The sequence below is a fragment of the Chrysochloris asiatica genome, unplaced genomic scaffold, assembly GCF_000296735.1.
Source record: "Chrysochloris asiatica unplaced genomic scaffold, ChrAsi1.0 scaffold00074, whole genome shotgun sequence".
Classification (NCBI taxonomy): domain Eukaryota; kingdom Metazoa; phylum Chordata; class Mammalia; order Afrosoricida; family Chrysochloridae; genus Chrysochloris; species Chrysochloris asiatica.
Window position 1 is genome coordinate 5,788,171 of NW_006408592.1, and position 21,795 is coordinate 5,809,965.

Sequence of the window (21,795 nt, forward strand, 5' to 3'; positions counted from 1 at the left end):
TATATATATATATCTTAATTCTTCCATTTGTAGGTTTAGGAAGAAAACAGGATGGTCTTAACACCATTTAACACCATTTACCCATTGCCATTAAGTTGAATGCAAGTCACAGATACCCTGTAGGACAAAATGTAACTTCCCCACTAGGTTTCCAAGACTGTAAATCTTTACTGACACAGACTGTCACATCTTTCTCCTTCAAAGTGGCTGGTGGGTTAAAATTACCAAGCTCTCAGTTAACTTAACCACTTACAACCAAAGCTCCGTCAAACACCTTTTAGTGAGGATAAAAGAACAAGTTGCTGGTCAACAAACTCTCACAGGGTACTGAAAGGAGTAGCTAACATCAAACCATTAAAGTTTTGAGGACATTACTTTTCAGATTTGAGCTGTTCTTTCTTCTGCTTTAGATCTTCTTCTGTGATTCCTCCCAAGTGTTTATAGTTGCTCTCAGCAATTTCTAGGAGGTGTCTCAATTCTACAATTTTCTTATACGCTCTCACTGCAAGATAGAGTAGAACAGGAACCTGATTCAGATAGGTATCAACTTGTGCTCATACGGTACTACTGATCTTATGGAGCATATTCTTGCTCTAAAGGCATAGGAATATCTGCACAGGGGAAGGGGGTCATACTCACAAAAAGAGAAATGTCAGTTACAGGATTATCCGAATGAACAAGCAATGAAATACCTAGAGATACTTTGTCTATCATTAAAGTATATCTCAGATTGCTATGATGATAAATATTATGAATACAGGCCCTGCATAATGGACTATGTCAAGAAATAAGAAAAACTGAAATATACTTAGTATTTAAAATAAATCAGAACTAACCCAGTCCCCAAATTCTGTGATTAGTCACTTACATAGGAATACGAAGCGGAGTACTATGCATAGAGCTGCTTTTAGCTATTCCCCAACTATCAAAACTGAGTTTTCCATCCTTTAAGGCAGTAATTTTTCTTCCTCCAGGGTATATTTTGCAGTACTTGGAGACTGTTTTGCTTTTCACAACTAGAGATCGAGTGCTCATGGCATCTAGTGGATATGGTTAGTGAGCTACAAAGCTGCCTACAATGTACAGGATAAGTTCCCACAACAAAGAATCATCTAACACAAAGTGACAATAGTTCACAGGTTGAGAAACCTGGCTTTTCAGAATCAATTTGGCAAATTACAGTCTCTTCTCCCATTTATCTGTCCATAGATTAGAACTGCAGTTTCCAAATCAGGTTAGGCATCAGAATCAACTGGTTGTTTTTGAAAAATGTAGATGTTTGGGCCCCATCTCAGTCATACAAACACAGTTATGTGTATTGAGTAAATGCTCCTCATATAATTCTGATGAGCAGACACGTTTAAAAACCACAACTACTAGCAAGCAATATGGTGGAGGGAAGTTTTTAAAAATACGTTAAAGAATTATAGCAATTGAGCTTGTATAATTTCTTTATTATTTGAAAGGCTATGTTTTGAAAGACATGTTCTACAAGGTTCTCAAACATAAGAACTAGGATTAATGGGATTAGCTCCAGGAAGACAGACTTTATTTCAATAAATCAAGGTTCCATTCCAGGAGATCTGGGATGACAAGAAATGTAATCAGCCCCTTGTAGATACTCTGACAAAATCTAATGTCTCAAAATTGTAGCAGAAACAAGAAAAGTGGTGCTTTCTGATTTGCGGCTACCATCTTGAGCAGGACTGAGCAGACATAAGATCAAGAGTGCACTCCCATCACAGAGGTCTGACAGACTGTCAGAGATAAAAGTGTGAACATGTTTTTCAATTCACTAATCTTTCTCTGTCTGCATACCTTCACTCTGGGGACTAGAGGGGGGGTCCATGAACAAGTAGATACTTCCCAATCCCCAGAGGGTTCTACTATGCAGGTAAATGACTCTGCTCAGCAAAGACCACAGGACCCAGAATCCAAGAAGGGGGATGAGTCAACAGGAACAGCTTAAAATGGGAGTGTCTTCCAAAATGACTCTGGCCAGCCCTGGGCTATTTCTCAGCTAGAAGTAACACCTGAAAGGGATTGAGGAGAAGTCAGAGAAGCAAAAACGTAAAGAGGGCCATAAGGAGCAACAGGAACATTTTGAAACTTCTCAGGTGGTCTTGAAGGCAAGAAGTTGAAAAATGGGCATTAAAGTCTTATTCATATTTTGCTATGTTGTGTGTGTGTGTGTGTGTGTGTGTGTGTGTGTGTGGCAACTATAGACTTTAGTGTCTGTCCAATCTGTTGGTTTTGTATGTTGTTGTTTTTTTAGGTATCCCTTTTATCTTGGGGGAGGGGGCTCTTCCTCACCCTACATTACCTAAGAATAGACAGCAACTGCAGTCATATAGTCAAGCTACAATCACACCCTATAAAATCCCATCATCTAGGCAAGTCAATACCAGCTGCTTAACACCAGAGCAGAAGAGATAGCTAAAATTACTCTCAGTTGAGTAATAAAACAAGTGAAAAGAGAAGCCCATCTCCTGGTCACATCTACCAAGAGGCAATCAGAAAGCTTAATAATATACCAACATACATTCATCCAATTATTGAAAATGGAGACTTTTTTTTAGAAAAACACGACCTACCTAAACTTACACAGAGTGAAGTGGAAAACTTGAACAGACCTATAACAAAAGAAACTGAGCAAGTCATTACAGAACTTCCAACCAAAAAAAAGCCAGGTCTAGATGGCTTCACTAACATTCAGGGAAGAGCTGTCCCCAGTTCTATTCAAATTATTCCATAATATAGAAAAGGATGGAAAACGTCCTAATACATTTTATGAAGCAACCATAACCCGCATACCAAAACCAGGGAAGGACATCACTAACAAAGAACATTACAGATCAATATCTCTCATGTCCATAGATGCAAAAAACCTCAACAAAATCCTAGCCAACAGAAGTCAACAACACATCAAAAAAATAATACATCACAAGCAAGTGGGATTCATATCAGGGATGCAAGGATAGTTCAATGTTATAAAAACAATATAATCCTATATATATATATACATATATACACACACACAGAGAGACAGACATACAAAGGCATTTGACAAAATCCAACATGCATTCATGATAAAAATGCTAAACAAAGAAGGAACTGAAGGGAAATTCCTCAACATAATTCAAAGCATATATACAAAACCAACAGCCAACATCATGCTCAATGGGGAGAAACTGAAAGCTCTCCCTTTGCGAACAGGAACCAGACAAGGATACCCTTTATCGCTACTCCTATTCACTATTGTGTTGGGAGTCTTAGCCAGAGCTATAAGGCAAGATAGGAAAATGAAAGGCATCCAAATGGGCAAAGAAGTAACACTCACTCTTCTCTATTTGCAGATGGCATGATGCTATACTTAAAGACCCCAAAGACTCAGCAAAAAACTACTAGAACTCATTGGAAGATTCAGCACAGAGGCAGGGTACAAGATCAACATACAAGAATCAGTCAGATTCCTCTATACTAATAACGACAATGCTGAATAAGAAATTAGAAAAACAATGCCATTTACAATAGCTGCCCAAAGGATGAAATATTTAGGAATAAATCTAGCCAGACAAGCAAAACACCTATACAAAGAAAACTAAAACACTACTAAAAGAGACCTACAAACATGGAAGTATATACCATGTTCCTGAATAGGAAGACATAACATTGTGAAAATGTCAATACTACCCAAAGCAATCCCAGATCCAGATTCCAATGACATTCTTTAAAGACATGGAAAAAAACATTACAAACTTAATATGGAAAGGAGAGAGTAACCGGATAAGCAAAGCACTGCTTAAGAACAACAACAAAATTAGAGGCCTCTCACTCCCTGATTTCAAAATTTACTACATGGCTACAGTGGTCAAAGCATCCTAGTACTGGTACAATGCAAGATATATAGATCAATGGAACAGAATCAAGAATCCAGAAATTAACCCATCTACATACAGCCAACTGATCTTTGATAAAGGGCCAAATAACATTAAATGAAGGGGAGATGGTCTCTTCAACAGATGGTGCTGGCAGAACCGGAAATTGATATGAAAAAGAATGAAACAAGACATTTATCTCACACCATATACAAAAAAACAACTCAACATGGTTTAAAGACCTAAATGTAAATCCCAGAATTATAAAGGTCATCAGTGAAAAACTAGGGACAAATTTAAGGGCTCTAATACAGGGCATACATACACTATGAAACTTTGAGAATTGCACAAACAAAAGAAGCCAAAATAGATGATTGGGACATTCTAAAAATTAGGAATGTATGCGCATCAAAGGATTTCACCAAGAAAGTATAAAGGGAGCCCACAGAACAGGAAAAAAATCTTTTGTAATGACATATCAAACAAGGGAGGAAGCTCTAAAATCTATATGAAATTATAACACCTCTAGAAGAAAAAGACAAATAATCCAATTAAAAAATGGGCACAGGACATGAACAGACACTTCACCAAGCAAGACATTCAGGCAGCCAAGAAACATGAAGAAATGTTCACGATCATTAGCCATCAGAGAGATGCAAATCAAAACAACATGGTTATCATCTCATACCAGCAATAACAGTGAAGGTCAAAAAAGCAGAGGGCAATAAATACTGGTGAGAATGTGGAGAGACTGGGACACTCCTACATTACTGATGGGAATGTAAAATGTTTCAACCACTCTGGAAAACAGTATGGCGCTTCCTCAAAGGTTGGAAATAGAAATACCTTATGATCCAGCAAGTCCTCTACTTGGTATATATCCACAAGAAATATGAGCCATAACAAGAATAGGAAAAGAACACTATGTACACCAATGTTCATAGCAACAATATTCACAATATTTAAAAGATGGGGACAGCCTAAGTGTCCACCAATGGAAGAATGGATAAACAAACTTTGGTACATACACACAATGGAATATTATGTTAGCTTGAAGAATTACAGTGATGCTGCAAACCACACATAACATGGATGAACCTTGAGGACATTATGCTGAGTGAAATAAGTCTGTCACAAAAAAACAAATATTGCATAAAGCCATTATTATAAAAGCTTAAGAAATGATAGCCATATTAAAAGAAAAAAAAAACAATTCTCTGATGATTACCAGGGATGGGAGGGATGAGACGATAAAGCACAGGTTAGGGGATAGACACATCCTAGCTTGGGTGTTGAGGAGGGCAACATACAAGGAAAGGGAAGGCAATACACAAGAAGGGGGAGGGTGTAGAAGAACAAGGTAGATAGGGGAACACTGAGGCAGGTTTGCATGGGCTAAGTGGGGCAGAGGTAAATAGTGATGTATGCTCAGCCTTGGAACAACAGGGCTCTGTGATACAGGAATCAAGGCCTTGTCTGAATCGGTAAAAGAGGGAAAATAATTTTAAGATGCTTAACTATCTTATGGATATTCGTTTCCCTTGCCTAGTATTGTAAATTAGACACTTGAGTGGGATAGAAAGGAGTATCAGGAAACATGATGACAGAAAGCTTGTAAGCCCATCTTCAGCCTGTAACTGACTGGAATACCTAAAAGGGATTCTAGAACTTGCCCAGTGAAATAAGCTTTTTGCGCACAGCCTTTGTAGTGTATAGGACCATAGGTGGAATCCTGAGCCCCATTCAGAAGCTTCTGAGGTGGTTCCCACTTCAAAAGACATGCAGACCAGCCCGGAGCAACTAGAAGAACAGATATACTTCTTCAAAGAAAGATCAGCAGTTAAAAACAAAAACAGCAGTCTGTTTGGCTATTACAAAAGAACAAGCAAGCTGTTTGCTTGGGAGCTTTCAAGACAAGCAATCAAGTCCCTTCAGGACAAATCCCCCTCCAAGACTGAAACTCAAAGGGAATACACGAGTAGGCTTGTAAGATCGCTGGTGACCACATTGGTCTACAAGTGAGTAGAAATGGGGCAAAGCCAGTAATGAAGATAGGGGCTGAGTTCGACCACATTCTATAGACTCCTGATGACTTTAAGATTAAAAAGGTAGGGCTGGTTGGTCTGAAGTTTGGGGAGATATGGAACTCCTGAGCTCATGGACACTGACCTAGCCCCAAAGGGCTAGAGGTGACAATGACGGGTTCAGCTGATCGGAAGCGTGGGGAGACACACAAGAATGCCCAAATTTGCAGATAGTATTCATCTGACCTAGCTTCGATGGCCTGATAAACAGAACTCAACTAGAGGAAGATAAAGAAATCTGATAAAGGAAGCAGGTGTAAATTGCTACAATTTGATGAACTTGACCTATACTGATGGATGTAGTAGCTCAAAATACCAACAGAGAGGGAAGGAGTCTTCACATCAAGTATCATGCCTATCCCTTCTGTATACAGGGTTTATAGGGATGGGCAACTTAGACACTGGCTACCTAAAAAGTGGAGGAGGGTGGGGGCTTTAAAGGCACAAATGGCTAGCTTATAAATTTTGAAGAGGGAGTTTAGTTTCAGAGAGTGTGGGAGAAGGTAGCATCCCCACTGAACAGTTTTCATTTTGTCTAGATGGTTCTGATGAAAGGAGATGGGGATAGGATTCTTTTGATTCAATAGTGAGTAATTGTTATCATGACTAATTGTGACTGTCACAACTGTAAAGGTAGAAGATGTGTAACAAAAGGCAGGGGGGAGAGTAGTTAACCTACATTCCAGGAACAGAAGAACCAAGGACCATCAAGAGAGAAGCACATGAACCATGAATGGAACATGGGACCCTAATCAGAGAAGCAGCAATACCTGAGATGGAGGCAGAGGCGATGGCTGGAGAGATCAAGCAGCTGAGAACTCTAAACCTATAGAAAGATAAAGGCTGCGTGCTGGCGGCCAGGAGGCTGCCTGGCTTGCAGATTGTGCACTTTGGTTATTTAAACAATTATATATTTCTCCCAAGTTTCTGTGTACATCAAAAAACAAAAACAGAATAGAAGCAAATACTGTTAATCAATGATGCATGGAGAGGATTGTAATCATTGCAAAACAAAATATGATAGGCTGAGTGTAAAACCGGTTCTCCCATGTAAACTATCACTCAATGCACAATAAAAGTTAAAAAAATAATAATAAGTACAAGCCTAGAAAATCCTTAATAAAAGAAAACATTACCCAAACTTAGAAATGAGAAGTGGTAAAGTTACAGCTAATACTCAAGATCTGACCAACAACTGCCAACAAATATTGGCTCAAGTTGAGATCTGCAGTTAAAATCTAGTGAAAAATAATAACCAGCAATGTTTACTTAAGACCTATACACAATGAAGGAAAACAGTTCAGAAAGTAAGGGTGGTAATAACCAGAAATGTTCACTGAAGACCTACACACAATGAAGGAGAAACAGCTCAGAAAGTAAGGGTGGTGATGGTTGCACAACTTATAGAACGTAATCCTTGGCACTATGGAGAAACTGGTGAAATCAGAGTATGCTTTGTTGTGTATGCTTACAACAAAGTTATTATTATTATTTTTTATTTTGAATCTGTAAACACATTTGCAAAAATACAAAAAAAAAAAAAATTAAACATGCTTTCTCTGCCATACCAAAATAAAAAAGTTCTTGAAAAATGGACTGAAACAGAAATGACCCATAAATTTTGAAGTCTTTTTGTATATATTTCACTACAATACAAAAATTTAATAGATTTTTTAAATAAAAACAAACTTTTGAACTTCAAAGACCACCACTAAAAAAGTGCAAAGATGGGACAAAATATATGTAAATCATTTATCTGATAAGGGACTTGTATTCAGGACTGTTATAAGTTAATAACAGAAGGATATGCTACCCAATTAAAAATTAGATAAAGGCTTTGAATGGATATTTCTCTAAATAGCATACATAAATGGCTAATGAGTACATGAAAAGATGCTCACCATCATTACTCATTAAGAAACTGCAAATCAAAACTACAGTGAGGAACCTACACCTAAGAATGCAGTAGCTCAAAAGAGGGAACAAATCTTTACAACAAGGATCATTCCCACCCCCTCCATACACAGAGTAGACAGGGATGGGCAACTTGGACATTGGCTCCCCAAATTGGGGGGAGGGGGGAGCTACAAAAGCAAGAAGTGACTGGCTTACAAGCTTTCAAGTGGGAACCTAGATCCAGAGGGCGTGGAAGAAGGTAGAATCTCCATTGAGTAGTATCTAATCTCTCTAGGCGGGGCTGAAGAAAGGAAATGCCAACGAGTTTCTAGTGATACAATAGTGAATAATTGTTATCAGGACTGATTGTTAGGGTTGGAAATGTAAAGGTAGACATTTTGTAGCAAGGAAGGGAGTGATTAACTTTTCAATCTAGGAGCAGAGGTCCCTGGAACCATCAAGGGAGAAGAGTGGAGAGAGCGGGACCCTACCCAGAGAAGCAGTGATGTCTGAGATGGAGGCAAAGATGATGTGGAGAGATGGAGCAGTTGGGGACTTTGGACACAGAGAGGGAGAGGGGATGTATGCTGATGACCAGGGGGGCAGGCTTGCAGGGTATACCCTTTGGTTGGCTGATGATGCATGGAGGGGATTGTAACCATGGCAACGAAATGATATATGATAGGATGAATGCAAAGCTAATGTTCTCCCATGTAAACTATCACATAATTCACAATAAAACATTTTTTAAAAAGCAATCGAAAACATAGAAAATAAATGGCAGAAAAAAAATAAAAGTAATTATGATTTCACACACAAAAAAAAACTACAGTGAGGAACCACTTAACATCCACTAAACGGGCTACAATCGAAAAAACAGTAAGTATGAAGTGTTGGTGAAAGTATTGAAAAGCTGGAACCCTAACAGAGTGCTGGTGGTGTAGCCACTTTGGGAGTGCCTCAAAAGGTTAAACAAATTACCAAATGACCCAGAGAGTCTACTCCTAGACATGTATCCAGATGAAATGAAGCCATACATCCATGCAAAATCTTGTACACAAATATGTGTAACAGTATTATTCAAAACAGCTAAAATGTGAAGCCCTGATCGCACAGTGGAATAACTCTTGGGCTGCTAACAGACAAGTCAGTGGCTCAAACCCTCCACTCACTCCATGGAAGGAAGATCAGGCTATCTACTTCCGTAAAGCATTAGTATCAAAAATCCCATGGGGCAGTTCTAGTATGTCCTATAGAGTACTTATGTGATCAAATTGACTCAATGGCACTGGGTTTTTTGTTTGTTTTTTGCTAACCCAAACCTTAAAACTAAACATAAAACTTAAACCTAACCCTAATATTAAAGGTACAATTTACATAAAAACCTAACCCTTATCCTAAACCAAAACCTAACACTAACCCTAGAAGCAAATCTAACTCTAACCCAAATACAACCTAATACCAACTCTAACACTAATATCAACCTGCAAAAAAAAAAAAATATAGCACCAACCATTTCTCTCCCCAGCAGTCTCTACTTCTCATCAGGGTTTGATAATGTAATTGCAATGGCCACACACAACTCAGACACCATTCTCAGTTATGGAGTTTATTACGAAAATTAACAGGCTATAATGTAGGATGATCATGGTAGGGTAGTAGTTACGAATCGAACTGCGAACCTCATGGTCAGCAGTTCAAAACTACCAGCTGTTCCGTGGGAAAAAGATGAAGCTTTCTGCTCCTGTAAAGATTTACAGCCTCGGAAAACCTGTACAGGGTTGCTATGAGTCATAACCGACTCCACGGCACATCACAACATCAATGTAGCATCAGAAATGTTTACAACACAGTTTAGTCAGGACAGCTTCTTGTCATTCATGTCTTTCTCTGGCCCGTGACTCTTGGCCTGGCCTCTGCCCTGCTCAGGCAATATTATAAAACTCTTTTTAGAGATGTTGATAAATGACCAAAGGACATGACACTCCGTTACAAGCCTCAACTCAAAGGCATGTGACTCCAGGGCCATGGATCAGCAAACCTAGCTCCCCAATTATGTGCCTGGAGGCTCCCCACACAACAAATGAAACTCTTGCCAAAGGCACTCAGCTTTACTTGCTCCAGGGGCCAGGAAGACTACCCTTCTGTCTCCTAGTCTGCTTCCTGGCTCTGCCGCCGCTGTTCCTCTGGTGTCACCGTTTTCTGTCCTGGGTCAAGAAGGTTCAATGCTCATGGATTCTCAGGGTTCAAAGGATGTGCTCTACTCCTCCCTCTGCTTCTTCCTTGATGGTAGTGAAAGCCTTTGTTCCAACTTCTGAGATGCCTCATTTTATACACATTAAGAGTCCCAAGTTTTACAGTCACAATTAACTGCTAATAACTTACAACTGAATTGTATCATCCTATCAAAACACCTTCTCTCATTGTCTCTTACTGAGACCCAGTAGGGCAAAAACAGTGGTTGGTAGGAGTTACAAAGACTATGGGTAAAATAATCATATGAAGTAATTCACTGCACTGAACAGTCCTAAACCTAACTATAACCCTTACCCTCAGTCTAAACCTGATACTAACCCCTACATCTAAAACTACCCCTAAACCTAAACCTTATCCTAACCTTAAAAATAACCATAAAACATAAATTTCATTCTAACACTAAAACTAGCCCTAATTGTAAACCTACCTGCAGATTTAAAAAATTAAAGAATGACATGCTGACCTATGCCATAACATCAATGAACCTTTAAAACATATGAAAGAAGGCAGACACAAAAGACCAGATATAGTATGATTCCTTTTATATAAAAAACCCAGAACAGGCAAAGCTACGGAGATAAAAAGTAGATTAATGGCTGCTTGTTGTTGTTAAGTGCCATCGAGTTGGTTCTAAGTCATAGCGACCCTGTATAGGGTTTCTGAGGAGCAGCTGGTGAGCTTAAACCACCAACCTTGCAGTTCAAACGACTATACAGTCTGGCGCATTAACCCACAGCGCCACAGGGATGGGGGTAAAAAGCATATTAGGGAGTAGAAGCTGCTAATGGGTTAAGGGCTTTCTTTTGGGGGGTAAATGCTCTGAAATGATTTATGGTCTACCTATACAAAAATTCATTTTAAAGGGATAAATTATTGCATGCTTTAGAAATTATAAGGAGCTTTGGTAGCACTGTGGGTTAGGCATTGGGCTACTAACTGCAAAGTTGTTGGTTCAAACCCACCAGCTTCTCCACAGAAGAAAATTGAGGCTATCTGCTCCTGCAACAATTTAAATTCTTAAAAACCCAATTGCAAAAATAAAATAAAATAAAAAGGAAACGAATGATATCAACCATCCCTCCCACGATACTCTGTTTCTCTACTGGGTACAAGAGTCCATTGCAAGACCCACAGAGAACTCAGACAGCATACTAATAGTTGATAAGTCAGGTTAAAGTCAGGAACAGAAACTGCACAAGGCACAGTGCTTTCAGTCAGGACAAACTCTCCTCAGCCATGCCCATAGGCAGGCCTCCCTTTACCTGGGGAATGTTAATAAGTATCTTTTAGGCGACTGATAAAAGTCCACAAGACACACCACTCCACCATAAGCCTCAGCCTGAAAGCATTCAGCTCTAGCTCCATAGGTCAGCAAAATGAACTCCCCCAACTAAGTGCCTGGAGGCACCCACTCTACAAGCAAGTCCCCTACCCAGCGTCACTTAGCTTTACTGCTCTGTGGGCTGGGAAACCCACTGCTCCGTCTTGGGCTCTTGGTTCTGCTGCCGCTGTTCCTCTGTCACTCCTCTGGAAGTTCAATACACAGGGTTCTTACAGACATGCGCTACTGCTGGCTCTTCTCTGATGGTCGTGCGAGCCCACCTCCTGCTTCTGAGATGGTTAATGTTCTAACCACGCTAGATTTTCACCTTTGTACAATTAACAATTAACTCTGCTAACATCTACAGCTGATTCATGTCATCCTATCAGCATCTTCTCCCACCTTCTCTTACCCCAGACCCAGAAGGGCAGAAACACTTTTCGGTGGGAATTACAGATTATGGCTAGTGAGAGACATGAGATAGTTCACTACACCACCTAATATCAGAATCAGCTCAATGGTAGTGTTTATATTAATTCTATCTCAATAACAATTAAAAAAAAAAAAAACATAAATAAAGCTGTGTGAACTACAGCTTTGAGGATATCCTGAATGTGAAGCGGTCATTAACTTTGTGGCGTGCATGGGCTGTTTTTGCTGGCAGCATCTTGAGGTCTTCCCTTGATTGCATGCACTCACCAGAGAGGAGACTTCCACTCAACTCTGGAAAGTGAGGTTCTGCCTGACAATGTTTTAAGAACTGTTTAATTAAAAACTTCTAAAATTTGACATAAATTAGGAATTTTCCTTACAGAATACAATTTCTTTACAAATTCTTCCTGCTGGAATAACTAAAATCATTCCTTAGAGATTAAGAGGAGGAAAAGTGACATTTTTTAGCCTCTACTAAGGAGTTCTGGTAGCGTCGTGGTTACGAATCGGGCTGCTAATCTCTAGGTCAGCAGTTCAAAACTACCAGCTGTTAGTTACATGGGAGAAAGATGACGCTTTCTGCTCCCTTAAAGATTTATAGCCTCGGAAAGCCTGTACAGGGTCGCTATGAGTCAGAACTGACTCCATGGCACATAACAATAACAACTATGAGCCAAGGGGAGTACTGTGATGTTTTTAAATCAGCAAAAGTTTGTCAGGGTTATATCCTTAAACTATATTTATTCAATCTGCATACTGAGCAATAATCCAATAACCTGGACTATATGGAGAAGAGTCTCTCGTCAGGATTAGAGAAAGAATTATCAACAACCTGCGAAATACAGTTGACACAACCTTGTTGCTGAAAGCAAAGAGGACTTAAAGCACTTACTAATGAAGATCAAAGACTACAGCTTTCAGTAGTGACTACACCTAATCATAAAGAAAAACAAAAAATCCTCATCACTGGACCAATAAGCAGCATCATGATAAATGGAGAAGAGACTGGCATTGTCAAGGATTTCAGTTTACATGGATCCACAATCAACAGCTATGGTAACAGCAGTCTAGAAATCAAACAACATACTTGCATTGCGCAAATCTGCTGCAAAAGGTCTCTTTAAAGTAGAGAGGTCACTTTGAAGACTCAGATGCATCTGACCCAGTCATGATAATTTTAAACACCTCATATGCATGCAAAAGCTAGAAAGTAAATAAGGAAGGCCAAAGAAGAAAAAATGCCTTTGAATTATCGTGCTTACAAAGAATACTGAGCATACCATGGATTTCCCAAAGAACGAACAAATATAACACAGCAAGCACTCAACAAATCCATGTTAAATAATGAAAGGGAGAGAACAACTGATAAAGCACAGTTTCAGTAACTTCTAGCTTTTTATTGAGTAGACACAGGACGCTGAATACCAGAGCAGAACTGATGTTTTTCTGATGCACTATCATAGCCCTTAGCCTCAGACTCTGCACACAGTTTATAGTCCAGTACAAGGTGGCTTCCAAAACTTCATAGAAAAACAGAGTTAAAATATAATGGAATGTTCCCTTTGTACACGTTAGATGAATAGAATGCCCTCCTTATCCATTTTGCCTGTCTTATTCTGGCTACCCTTCTTCGAGACAAACCCACATCCCACTTATGAAAAGCCTTTCCTACTAATCAATCCAGAGTTGATCATTCTTTCAAGATACCTTTTATTGAACCATCCATTTTCTTGCCCAGGCCAAGAATCTAGGAATCATCCTTAATTATTCTCATTCTCTAATATTTCATATTCAAATCTATCAGAATATCTTACTACCTCTACCTACTGAATATGTCCTAAATCAGTATCTCCTTCATCTTCACCCTAGTCCAAGACTACAACCCCTGGAAATCTGTACAGAGACAGTTTGCATCTGTTCTTACACAACTCTAATTCAGTAAACTTGTGCTGGTGTGGTGCTATAGGATAAGCACTGAATTGCTAACCACAAAGTCAGTGGTTCAAATCCTACACAGGGTTCACTATGAGTAAGAACCAACATGACAGCACTTAGCACCAACAACAACATCTGACAGACTTAAATTATATTAGGAACATCACCTAACCTTATACTTGTAGGTATGCTCTGTTTCCACAAATCCATACTCCACCTGAAACGCTATATAATTATTTCCACCTCATCCCTAGTCTATTCTCTACCCAGCAGCTAAAAGAATATTGCTTTCTTTTTGTTTTAGAATTCAGTTTATTTTTGTTGTGTATTTGTTGAAAATATACACCAATTCAACAATTTCTACACACAAAATTCAGTGACATTGATTCTTCAAGTTCTGCAACCATTCTCACCGTCCCTTCTTGAACTGTCCTTCCCCTTTAACTCACTGGCTCCTAAATTTCCTATCTAATCTTTCAAGTTGCTATTGTCAAAGAACACAATGATCAAAGCAGAAAGTCTTTACAAACTATTGTTTGATTTTAATAAAACTTTGTTGTTGACTGTTGATTAGTGCCATTGAGTTGGTTTTGACTCATAACAACCCTATACAGGGTTTCCAAGGAGTAGCTGGTGGGTTTGAACAACTGATCTTGTGGTTCAAACAGACCTTTCAGTCCAATATTTATCTCACACACAAAAGTCGCCAACAAGACTGCAAGAAGACTATAGGGGATACTTTTGGTTTAAGGTTTAAAGATTGCCTCAGGGCAATAGTTTCAGGGGTTCATCTACTCTTCATGGCTCTAGAAAGTCTGGAGTTTATGAGAATTTTTTCATTCTGTTCTACATTTCCCCCCTTTTGATTAGGATTCGTCTATGAAATCTTTTATCAAAATGTCCAGTAACGGTAGCCAGGCACCAGCCAGTTTTGGTCTCATTCATGGCAAAGGAGTCAGTTGTTCATGTAGGTAATTAGCCACACCTTTCATTTCCTCCTCCTTTGTCTGTTGCTCCAGGTGAGTAAAGACCAGTGTTGTTATGCCTTAGATGGTCATTTGCAAGTTTTTAAGAACCCAGGCCTTATGCAAAAAATTGTTGTTGTTGTTAAGTGCTGTCAAGTAGGTTCTGACCCATAGCGACCCTGTAGAGGGTTTCTGGGGAACGACTGATGAGCTTGAACTGTTGACGTTACAGTTCAACCGACATGGCAGTCCAGCACTTTAACCCACAGCACCACACCAGGACTCCATGCAACAAATCAAGAGGTAGAAAAGAAACACTAAACACATAATTAGGAAAATTAACTCTGCTGTCCCATGAAACCATGACCCTAAATCTTCACACCAAGGAAACAAATTTCATGAGGGATTTGGTTGTACCTAAGCAGCCTCAGCAGCTACTCTTTCTCATTTTTTCCCCTTTGTTACAAGCATATCTATCAAACAATTTTTGCCAAATCAACTTTTATAATCGTATAACTTATTAACAGCAATTACATTAATCAGTTCTGCAAGCCTACCCTTAACATTGTTTTTTAGCATAAATCAGATCTCATCACTCTGCACCTCAAAAGGCCCCAATGGCTTTTGATTTAATAAAAACTTTAAAATCCTTCTAAGTCCCATCTGATCTGATCAGACCCCTACTTACTTCTCTAACCTCTTACTACTGCTACTTCTGCCACTTTCATCAAGCTCAATTCCACCTCACAGCCTTTATACATAGTGCTTCCTCTTCACATAATTTACACTGAGTTTGAACCTCAGACCTTGTAGTTCAAGGTCGGCAGTTAATACTCACCAGCTGCTCCTCAGAAACCCTATACAAGGTCACAACAAAATGACCGCACTTAACAACAACTCTCGAGTCTCTTTTTCAAGTGTCAAGGTTTCCTCTAACTGTCTTTACTGCAGCACCACTGCTATCTCCATCACTCTTCTTCATATGTCTATTTTCATATTAATCACTCATCAGCTTCTCCCTGACCACCATCACCACCAAAATGAATGTAAGCTGCTTCACAGCAGGCCAGGGATTTTATACCAATCACTATTTCTCCAATACCTACGACAATCAATAAACATTTGTTGCTATTATTATCTGTAAAAATCACTTGCCAAGGACATTGTTAAGATGTCTCTTTCCCTATTTCCTGTGATTCACTTACATATTTTTTTCTCTTATTTAATGTCCCCCCTAGGGAGATAGAGACCATGTTCAACAACCTCTGGTACAAAACATTTTTATATGGTAGGTTCCTAAAAAAATATCAAATTGCTTTACTTTATAGATGTTATTTTCTTAAGAATTGTTTCCAATCTTTTGGGAACAAGTGGTCATGGCACCTCATAGAGGAGAAATCACAGTGAAAGAGGCACACTTACTTCGGGCATCTGCTTTATCAGACTCACTCTGATATAAATCATCCTTGGCATCAGTGCTTCCCTCAACACCATGGTTTATAAAAAACTTAATATTGTTCTCATCAATTTCACTCTCTTCATCAATATCATATTTCTGTAGCCCCTCTAGTAGCTTTACTGCGGCCAAATGAGCAAACCTGTAGAAAAGAATCCGTAATTAATGCACTCCACTGGCATCCTCTAATTGGAACTATAGTTTGCACTTCACTGAGGGAATTACACTCTCTACACTATGCACTGATGGCACAGTGGTTAAGCACTTGGCTGCTAACCCAAAGGTCAGTGGTTTGAACTCACCAGCTGTACTGCTTACCACCAATGAGGTTCTTTTTTCTCTTTTTGGTTTGGGGGAGGCATATGGCTATCCAATTTTTCTAGGACCATTTACTGAAAAGATTATCATTCCTCCAATATACTATCTGCATCTTTGTCAAAACTAAGTTATCCATGTATATGTGGGCTTACTTCTGGACTCTCGATTTTTGTCTTATTTATTTGTCTGCCTTTACACCAGTATCACATGGCTAATTCAGTACCATGGGTGTGATCAAGGATCATCTATAATTTCTGACCTGTATTTCTTTCCTGTTCCTGCATCAAAATGCCAGGTGTTAGTGTTGCATTGCTATATATATCTTTGAATACGGTATAAAGCAAGTACTCAGGAAATCTTAACTGTTATACTATAGCCTAGTAGTAGAAAAAGGAGCTCTGGTGGAGCTGTAGGATAAGCACTGCACTGCTAACTGCAAGGTTGGCAGTTCAAACCCATCAGCTGCTCCCTCAGAAAAAGATGAGGCTTTCTGCTGCTGTAAAGCTTTACAACCTCAGAAACCCTACACAGGGTTGCTCTGAGTCAGAATCTACTCGGTGGCATGAATTTTCAATTTGAATAGCAGAAACAATAAATTCTATTAGCCTTACAACTTCCTACATATGTTTATTACAATGCTTTTAATGATTTGCTACACCTGGTGAAAGGTAATGATATATATGTATGTATAGTTACATATGTACGTGAACGAAATAGGATATCTATAGTTGCCAGTAATTCTCTATGTCATAAAAGAAAGCATTAGGCATTTCAATTAGCAAACCTTGAGGGAAATATGCAAATTCACATGCAATCAGAACAACTTCAAAACCAAAGTAATTACCAGAAGCTTTGCAGATATGGCAGAGAATAGAAAACATGATGAAAAGATCACAATTTTCCATTAACTTCCAAAACCTTGCTTTGGGTTGAAGAAGGATAAAGTTATGATGGTGGTGGTAGTGGTGTGCTGTGGAATTGGTTCCGACTCACAGTGCCCCTGCACAGGGTTTCCAAGGCTATAAATCTTTACAGGAGCAGAAAGCCTCATCTTTCTCCCGTGGAACAGCTGGTAGTTTCAAACTGCCGACCTTGAGGTTGGAAGACCAACTCATAATCACTACACTACTGGAGCTCCTGGATGAAGTGATGTTGTTGTTGTTGTTAAGTGCTGTCGAGTCAGTTCCAACCCATAGCGAGCCTGTATAGGGTTTCCGAGGAGTGACTGGTGAGCTTGAACCACCGACCTTGCTGTTCAAACGGCTTTGCAGTCTGGCACATTAACCCACAGCACCACTCCAGGATGAAGTGATAGTTAGCCCTAAAACTGGAATCAGAACTAGCTCTACAATCCAAACAATGTCAGCAAAAGGTCAAAGAAATACAGCTTACCAGGCAGTAGCTCTAGGTTTTCTTTTCAATTAAGCAGCTGTGTTGTGAGGATACATTTATACTAAATATTCTTTTATATTAGTCTCCTATTTTAGTTGGATTTTTGCCAGTAAAAATTATGGGGTCTTATTCCCACCCCCTCGATACAGAAGGTAGACAGAGATGGGCAACTTAGACATTGGCTACCCAAAGTGGGGGGGACTACAAAGGCAAGAAGTGACTGGCTTACAAGCTTTCAAGAGGGAGTCTAGATCCAGAGGATGTGGAGGAAGGTAGAATCTCCATTGAGTAGTATCCAATCTGTCTGGGCGGGGCTGACGAAAGGAGATGGGGATAAGGTTCTAGCAGTACAATAGTGAATAATTGCTATCAGGACTGCCTGTGAGGGTTGGAAATGTAAAGGTAGACGTTTTGTAGCAAAAGGAGGGGAGTGGTTGACTTTGCAGTCCAGGAGCGGAGGTCCATGGGACCATCAAGGGAGAAGAGAGGAGTGCGGAACCCTATCCAGAGAAACAGTGACACCAGAGATGGAGGCAGAGACGATGACATGGAGAGATGGAGTGACTGGGGACTTTAGACCAGAGAGGAAGAGGGGCTGTGTACTGATGACAGGGGGGCAGGCTTTCAGGGTATACCCTTTGTTTGTTTGATGACACATGGAGGGGATTGTAACCATGGCAATGAAGCGATACACAATAGGATGAATGTAAAACTAATGTCCCATGTAAACTATCACATAATTCACAATAAAACAGTGAAAAAAAAAAAAAAAAAAAGACGGGGTCTTTAAAATGACTACTTATCATTAGTGTCCAGTAACTGCTTTCTTCCCACATAGTTGTACTATGCCACCTCATCACTGACCTTCAGTTAAAGTTTTGCTCCTAAAATGGTTGAGTCACTAGCATAGTGTTATGTGTTGTCTAGTTGATTCCTGTTCATATAAACGCCATAGAGCAGAGAAGAACTGGCCTCTAGGGTTTCCAAGGCTGTAAATCTTTACAAAAGCAGACTTCTTTTTTCCTGTGAAGCAGCAAGTGAGTTTGAACCACCACTCTTTTGGTTAGCAGCCAAGGACTTTAACCATTGTGCTACCAGGGATCCCCTATATCAGTATCATAGTCCTGTCCTTCCATCAGAAGTAGGACATGGATATAGGGAAGCCCTATGTGTCAAAAGAGGAAAAACAAAAACAAAGTGATCGTTAACTGATAAGGATCCCGGGTACCTGATACAGCAAAACCACTCTCCAAGACTTCAAAGAAATCCAACATACAAGTATTAAGGAAACAGGAGCTCACAAACAAACCTGCACAACTGTTTAAGGACCAGCCCTACATCCTATCAAACTTCATCTGCCACTTCTATGTCATACTCTTAATGTAGACTCCAGCAGTTTTGAATCACAAGGTGTGTTATCCAACAACCCCTTTCTCCTTCAAGTGTCGTCAGCATAAATACTGCTTCCACGAAAATAGTCTTCCATAACCTTTCTCTAAATTCTGTCCCCCTGTAGCTTTTCTTCATAAATCTCTCCATCTTCTATAATAATTATTCTTCCCCCAGCTTTCAAATAAAAAGGTTTGGGCATTTTTTTTGTCCTATGGTCTAAGCTATGCCTTATACATATTGGTGGTAGTGACTCATTGTTGTTGTTGTTGTTGTCAGGTGCCATCGAGTCGGAACTGACTCATAGCGACCCCATGCACAGCAGAACGAAACAATGTCTGATCCTGGGCCAACCTCACTACCGCTGCCACACTTGAGTCCATCAATGATGCCACCTGGCTGATGCATCTCGTTGGGGGTCTTCCTCTTTTTCTCTGACCCTCCACCCTACCCAGCATGACATCCTTCTCCAACGATTGTTTCCTCCGGACAGTATGTCCAAAGTAGGAGAGACGAAGCTTAGCCATCCTGGCCTCCAAGGAGCACTCTGGCTGCACTTCTTCCAAAACAGATCTATTGGTTCTTTCGGCAGTCCATGGCACTTTCAGTATTCTCCTCCAACACCACAACTCAAAGGCATCAATTCTTCTAAGATCCTCCTTATTCACTGTCCAGCTTTCGCATCCATATGAGGCTATTGAAAACACAATGGCCTGGGTCAGGCACACCCTAGTCCTCAAGCTGACCCTTTTATAGGATTTCCAAGGCTGTAAATCTTTATAGGAGCAGAAAGCCTCATCTTTCTCCCACGGACCACATGGTGAACTTGAACTGCTGACCTTGTAGTTAGCAGCCCAAAGAGTAACCCACTACTCTACCAGGGCTTTTATAAATACTACACAATGTGATATAATGAGCCAATGGTATTCAATAATGGTGTTCAGTTTAATTCAAATATAAATTTCAATATACATTTTAAAACCTATGTGGATTTCTTTGGGGGTGGGTGGGGAGTTCATTTTTTTTCATTAATGTGGATTACTCCCTCTTTATCACTTAATGTTTCCCAACAGGGATATTATAACATTTGGGTGGAACAATTCTTCATTATACAGCACTGTTCTGAGAACTGTAAGATGTTTAGCATTCTTGGATGGGGCATCATAGAAGTCAAATAATGGTATCCAGTCATTGTAATAGCCCCTTACTTTCCAAATGCACCTTTTCAATCTCATAGAGAAAGAAGCAATATTACTTCCCAATTGACAATCACTGCTTTAGAGAAAAGAGTTGGTATACTGGCAAATGATAAAGTAGCTTGAAAAGTTTCATTCTGTCCGCATTTGGCTTAGTACTGTACATTCATTCAATCCTCAGCAATTTCTGAGTCCAAAATAGCATGCAAAGCTTTAAAAACAAAAAAGAACAAAGCAGATAGGGATCTATACTATACCTCTTAGCCACATCACTGGGTTTCTCTCCTGCATTGTTGGTAATATTACTGTCTGCTCCCATTGTAATTAACCACTGCAAACACTCTATGTGTCCTTGTCCAGCGGCTAAAATAGGAAACACAAAAAAAATTATATTAGTTTTGTCTCTTCTGATATTTGCAACAACCAATAAAGTAGGCTGGGCAAATGTTATTTTCTCTATTACATTTATTCATTCATTATACAGACATTGAATCAAGTATCTACAGTGCTCAGGCCCGAAACGACAGACTTTACATACACACAGAAAAGTGACGTTCAATGAGGTTATTTAATATCACACAGCTAGGACTCCTGGCATGGCACTATAGAATCAGCACTGGACTGATTCTACAAGGTCGGCAGTTCAAACCCACCAGCTGCTTCTCAGAAACCCTATACAGAGTTGCTATGAGTTGGAAGCAACTCAACAGGACTTAACAAAAACAGCTAGTAGGTAATGGACTAAAAACTAGAATTTAGGTTTTTCTCACCTACTGGGCTATCTGTAATCACTGCGAAATACTGTATATAAGGCCAGGATGTAAGCACATCTCAGTCATAAGGACCTACATTAACTTCAAAAATCTTGCTCCATCTTGTCTATTCTTCTATTACAACTTAGAATTTACAGGCCCCTGAAATCAGACATATGCACCAGACTGCAAAGCCATTTGAACTGCAAGGTTGGGGGTTCAAGCTCACCAGCTGCTCCTCGGAAACCCTACACAGGATCGCCATGGGTCATAACCGACTCAATGGCACTTCACAACAACAACAAATCAGACATAATTACCTACACTTGTCACTGCTGTGTATTGTTGAGTAGGTTCTGACTCAGTGAACCTATATAGGGCTTCTGAGAGCAGAAGGTGGGTTTGAACTGCGGACCTTGCAGTTTAGTGTTTATCCTACAGTGAGTGCCATACCACGGCTTATGAACTATTTCCAAACTTTTTTCTAAATCTTGTCTCAAACGATATTCATTCAGTACTAATTTT

The 21,795-nt window shown here is 39.6% G+C and overlaps 1 protein-coding gene across 1 annotated transcript in view; it reads right to left on the reverse strand.

The window, feature by feature from the left end:
• Positions 1-371: 371 nt before the first annotated feature.
• Positions 372-21,795, reverse strand: part of ANKRD42 (ankyrin repeat domain 42) — a 66,791-nt gene continuing 45,367 nt past the window's right edge. The window contains exons 8-10 of the mRNA XM_006864975.1: positions 20,776-20,881; positions 16,190-16,365; positions 372-502 (exon numbers count right to left, since the gene is read on the reverse strand). Coding sequence (XP_006865037.1) covers positions 372-502; positions 16,190-16,365; positions 20,776-20,881 — 413 coding nt within the window. The remainder of the gene's footprint in view (positions 503-16,189; positions 16,366-20,775; positions 20,882-21,795) is intronic.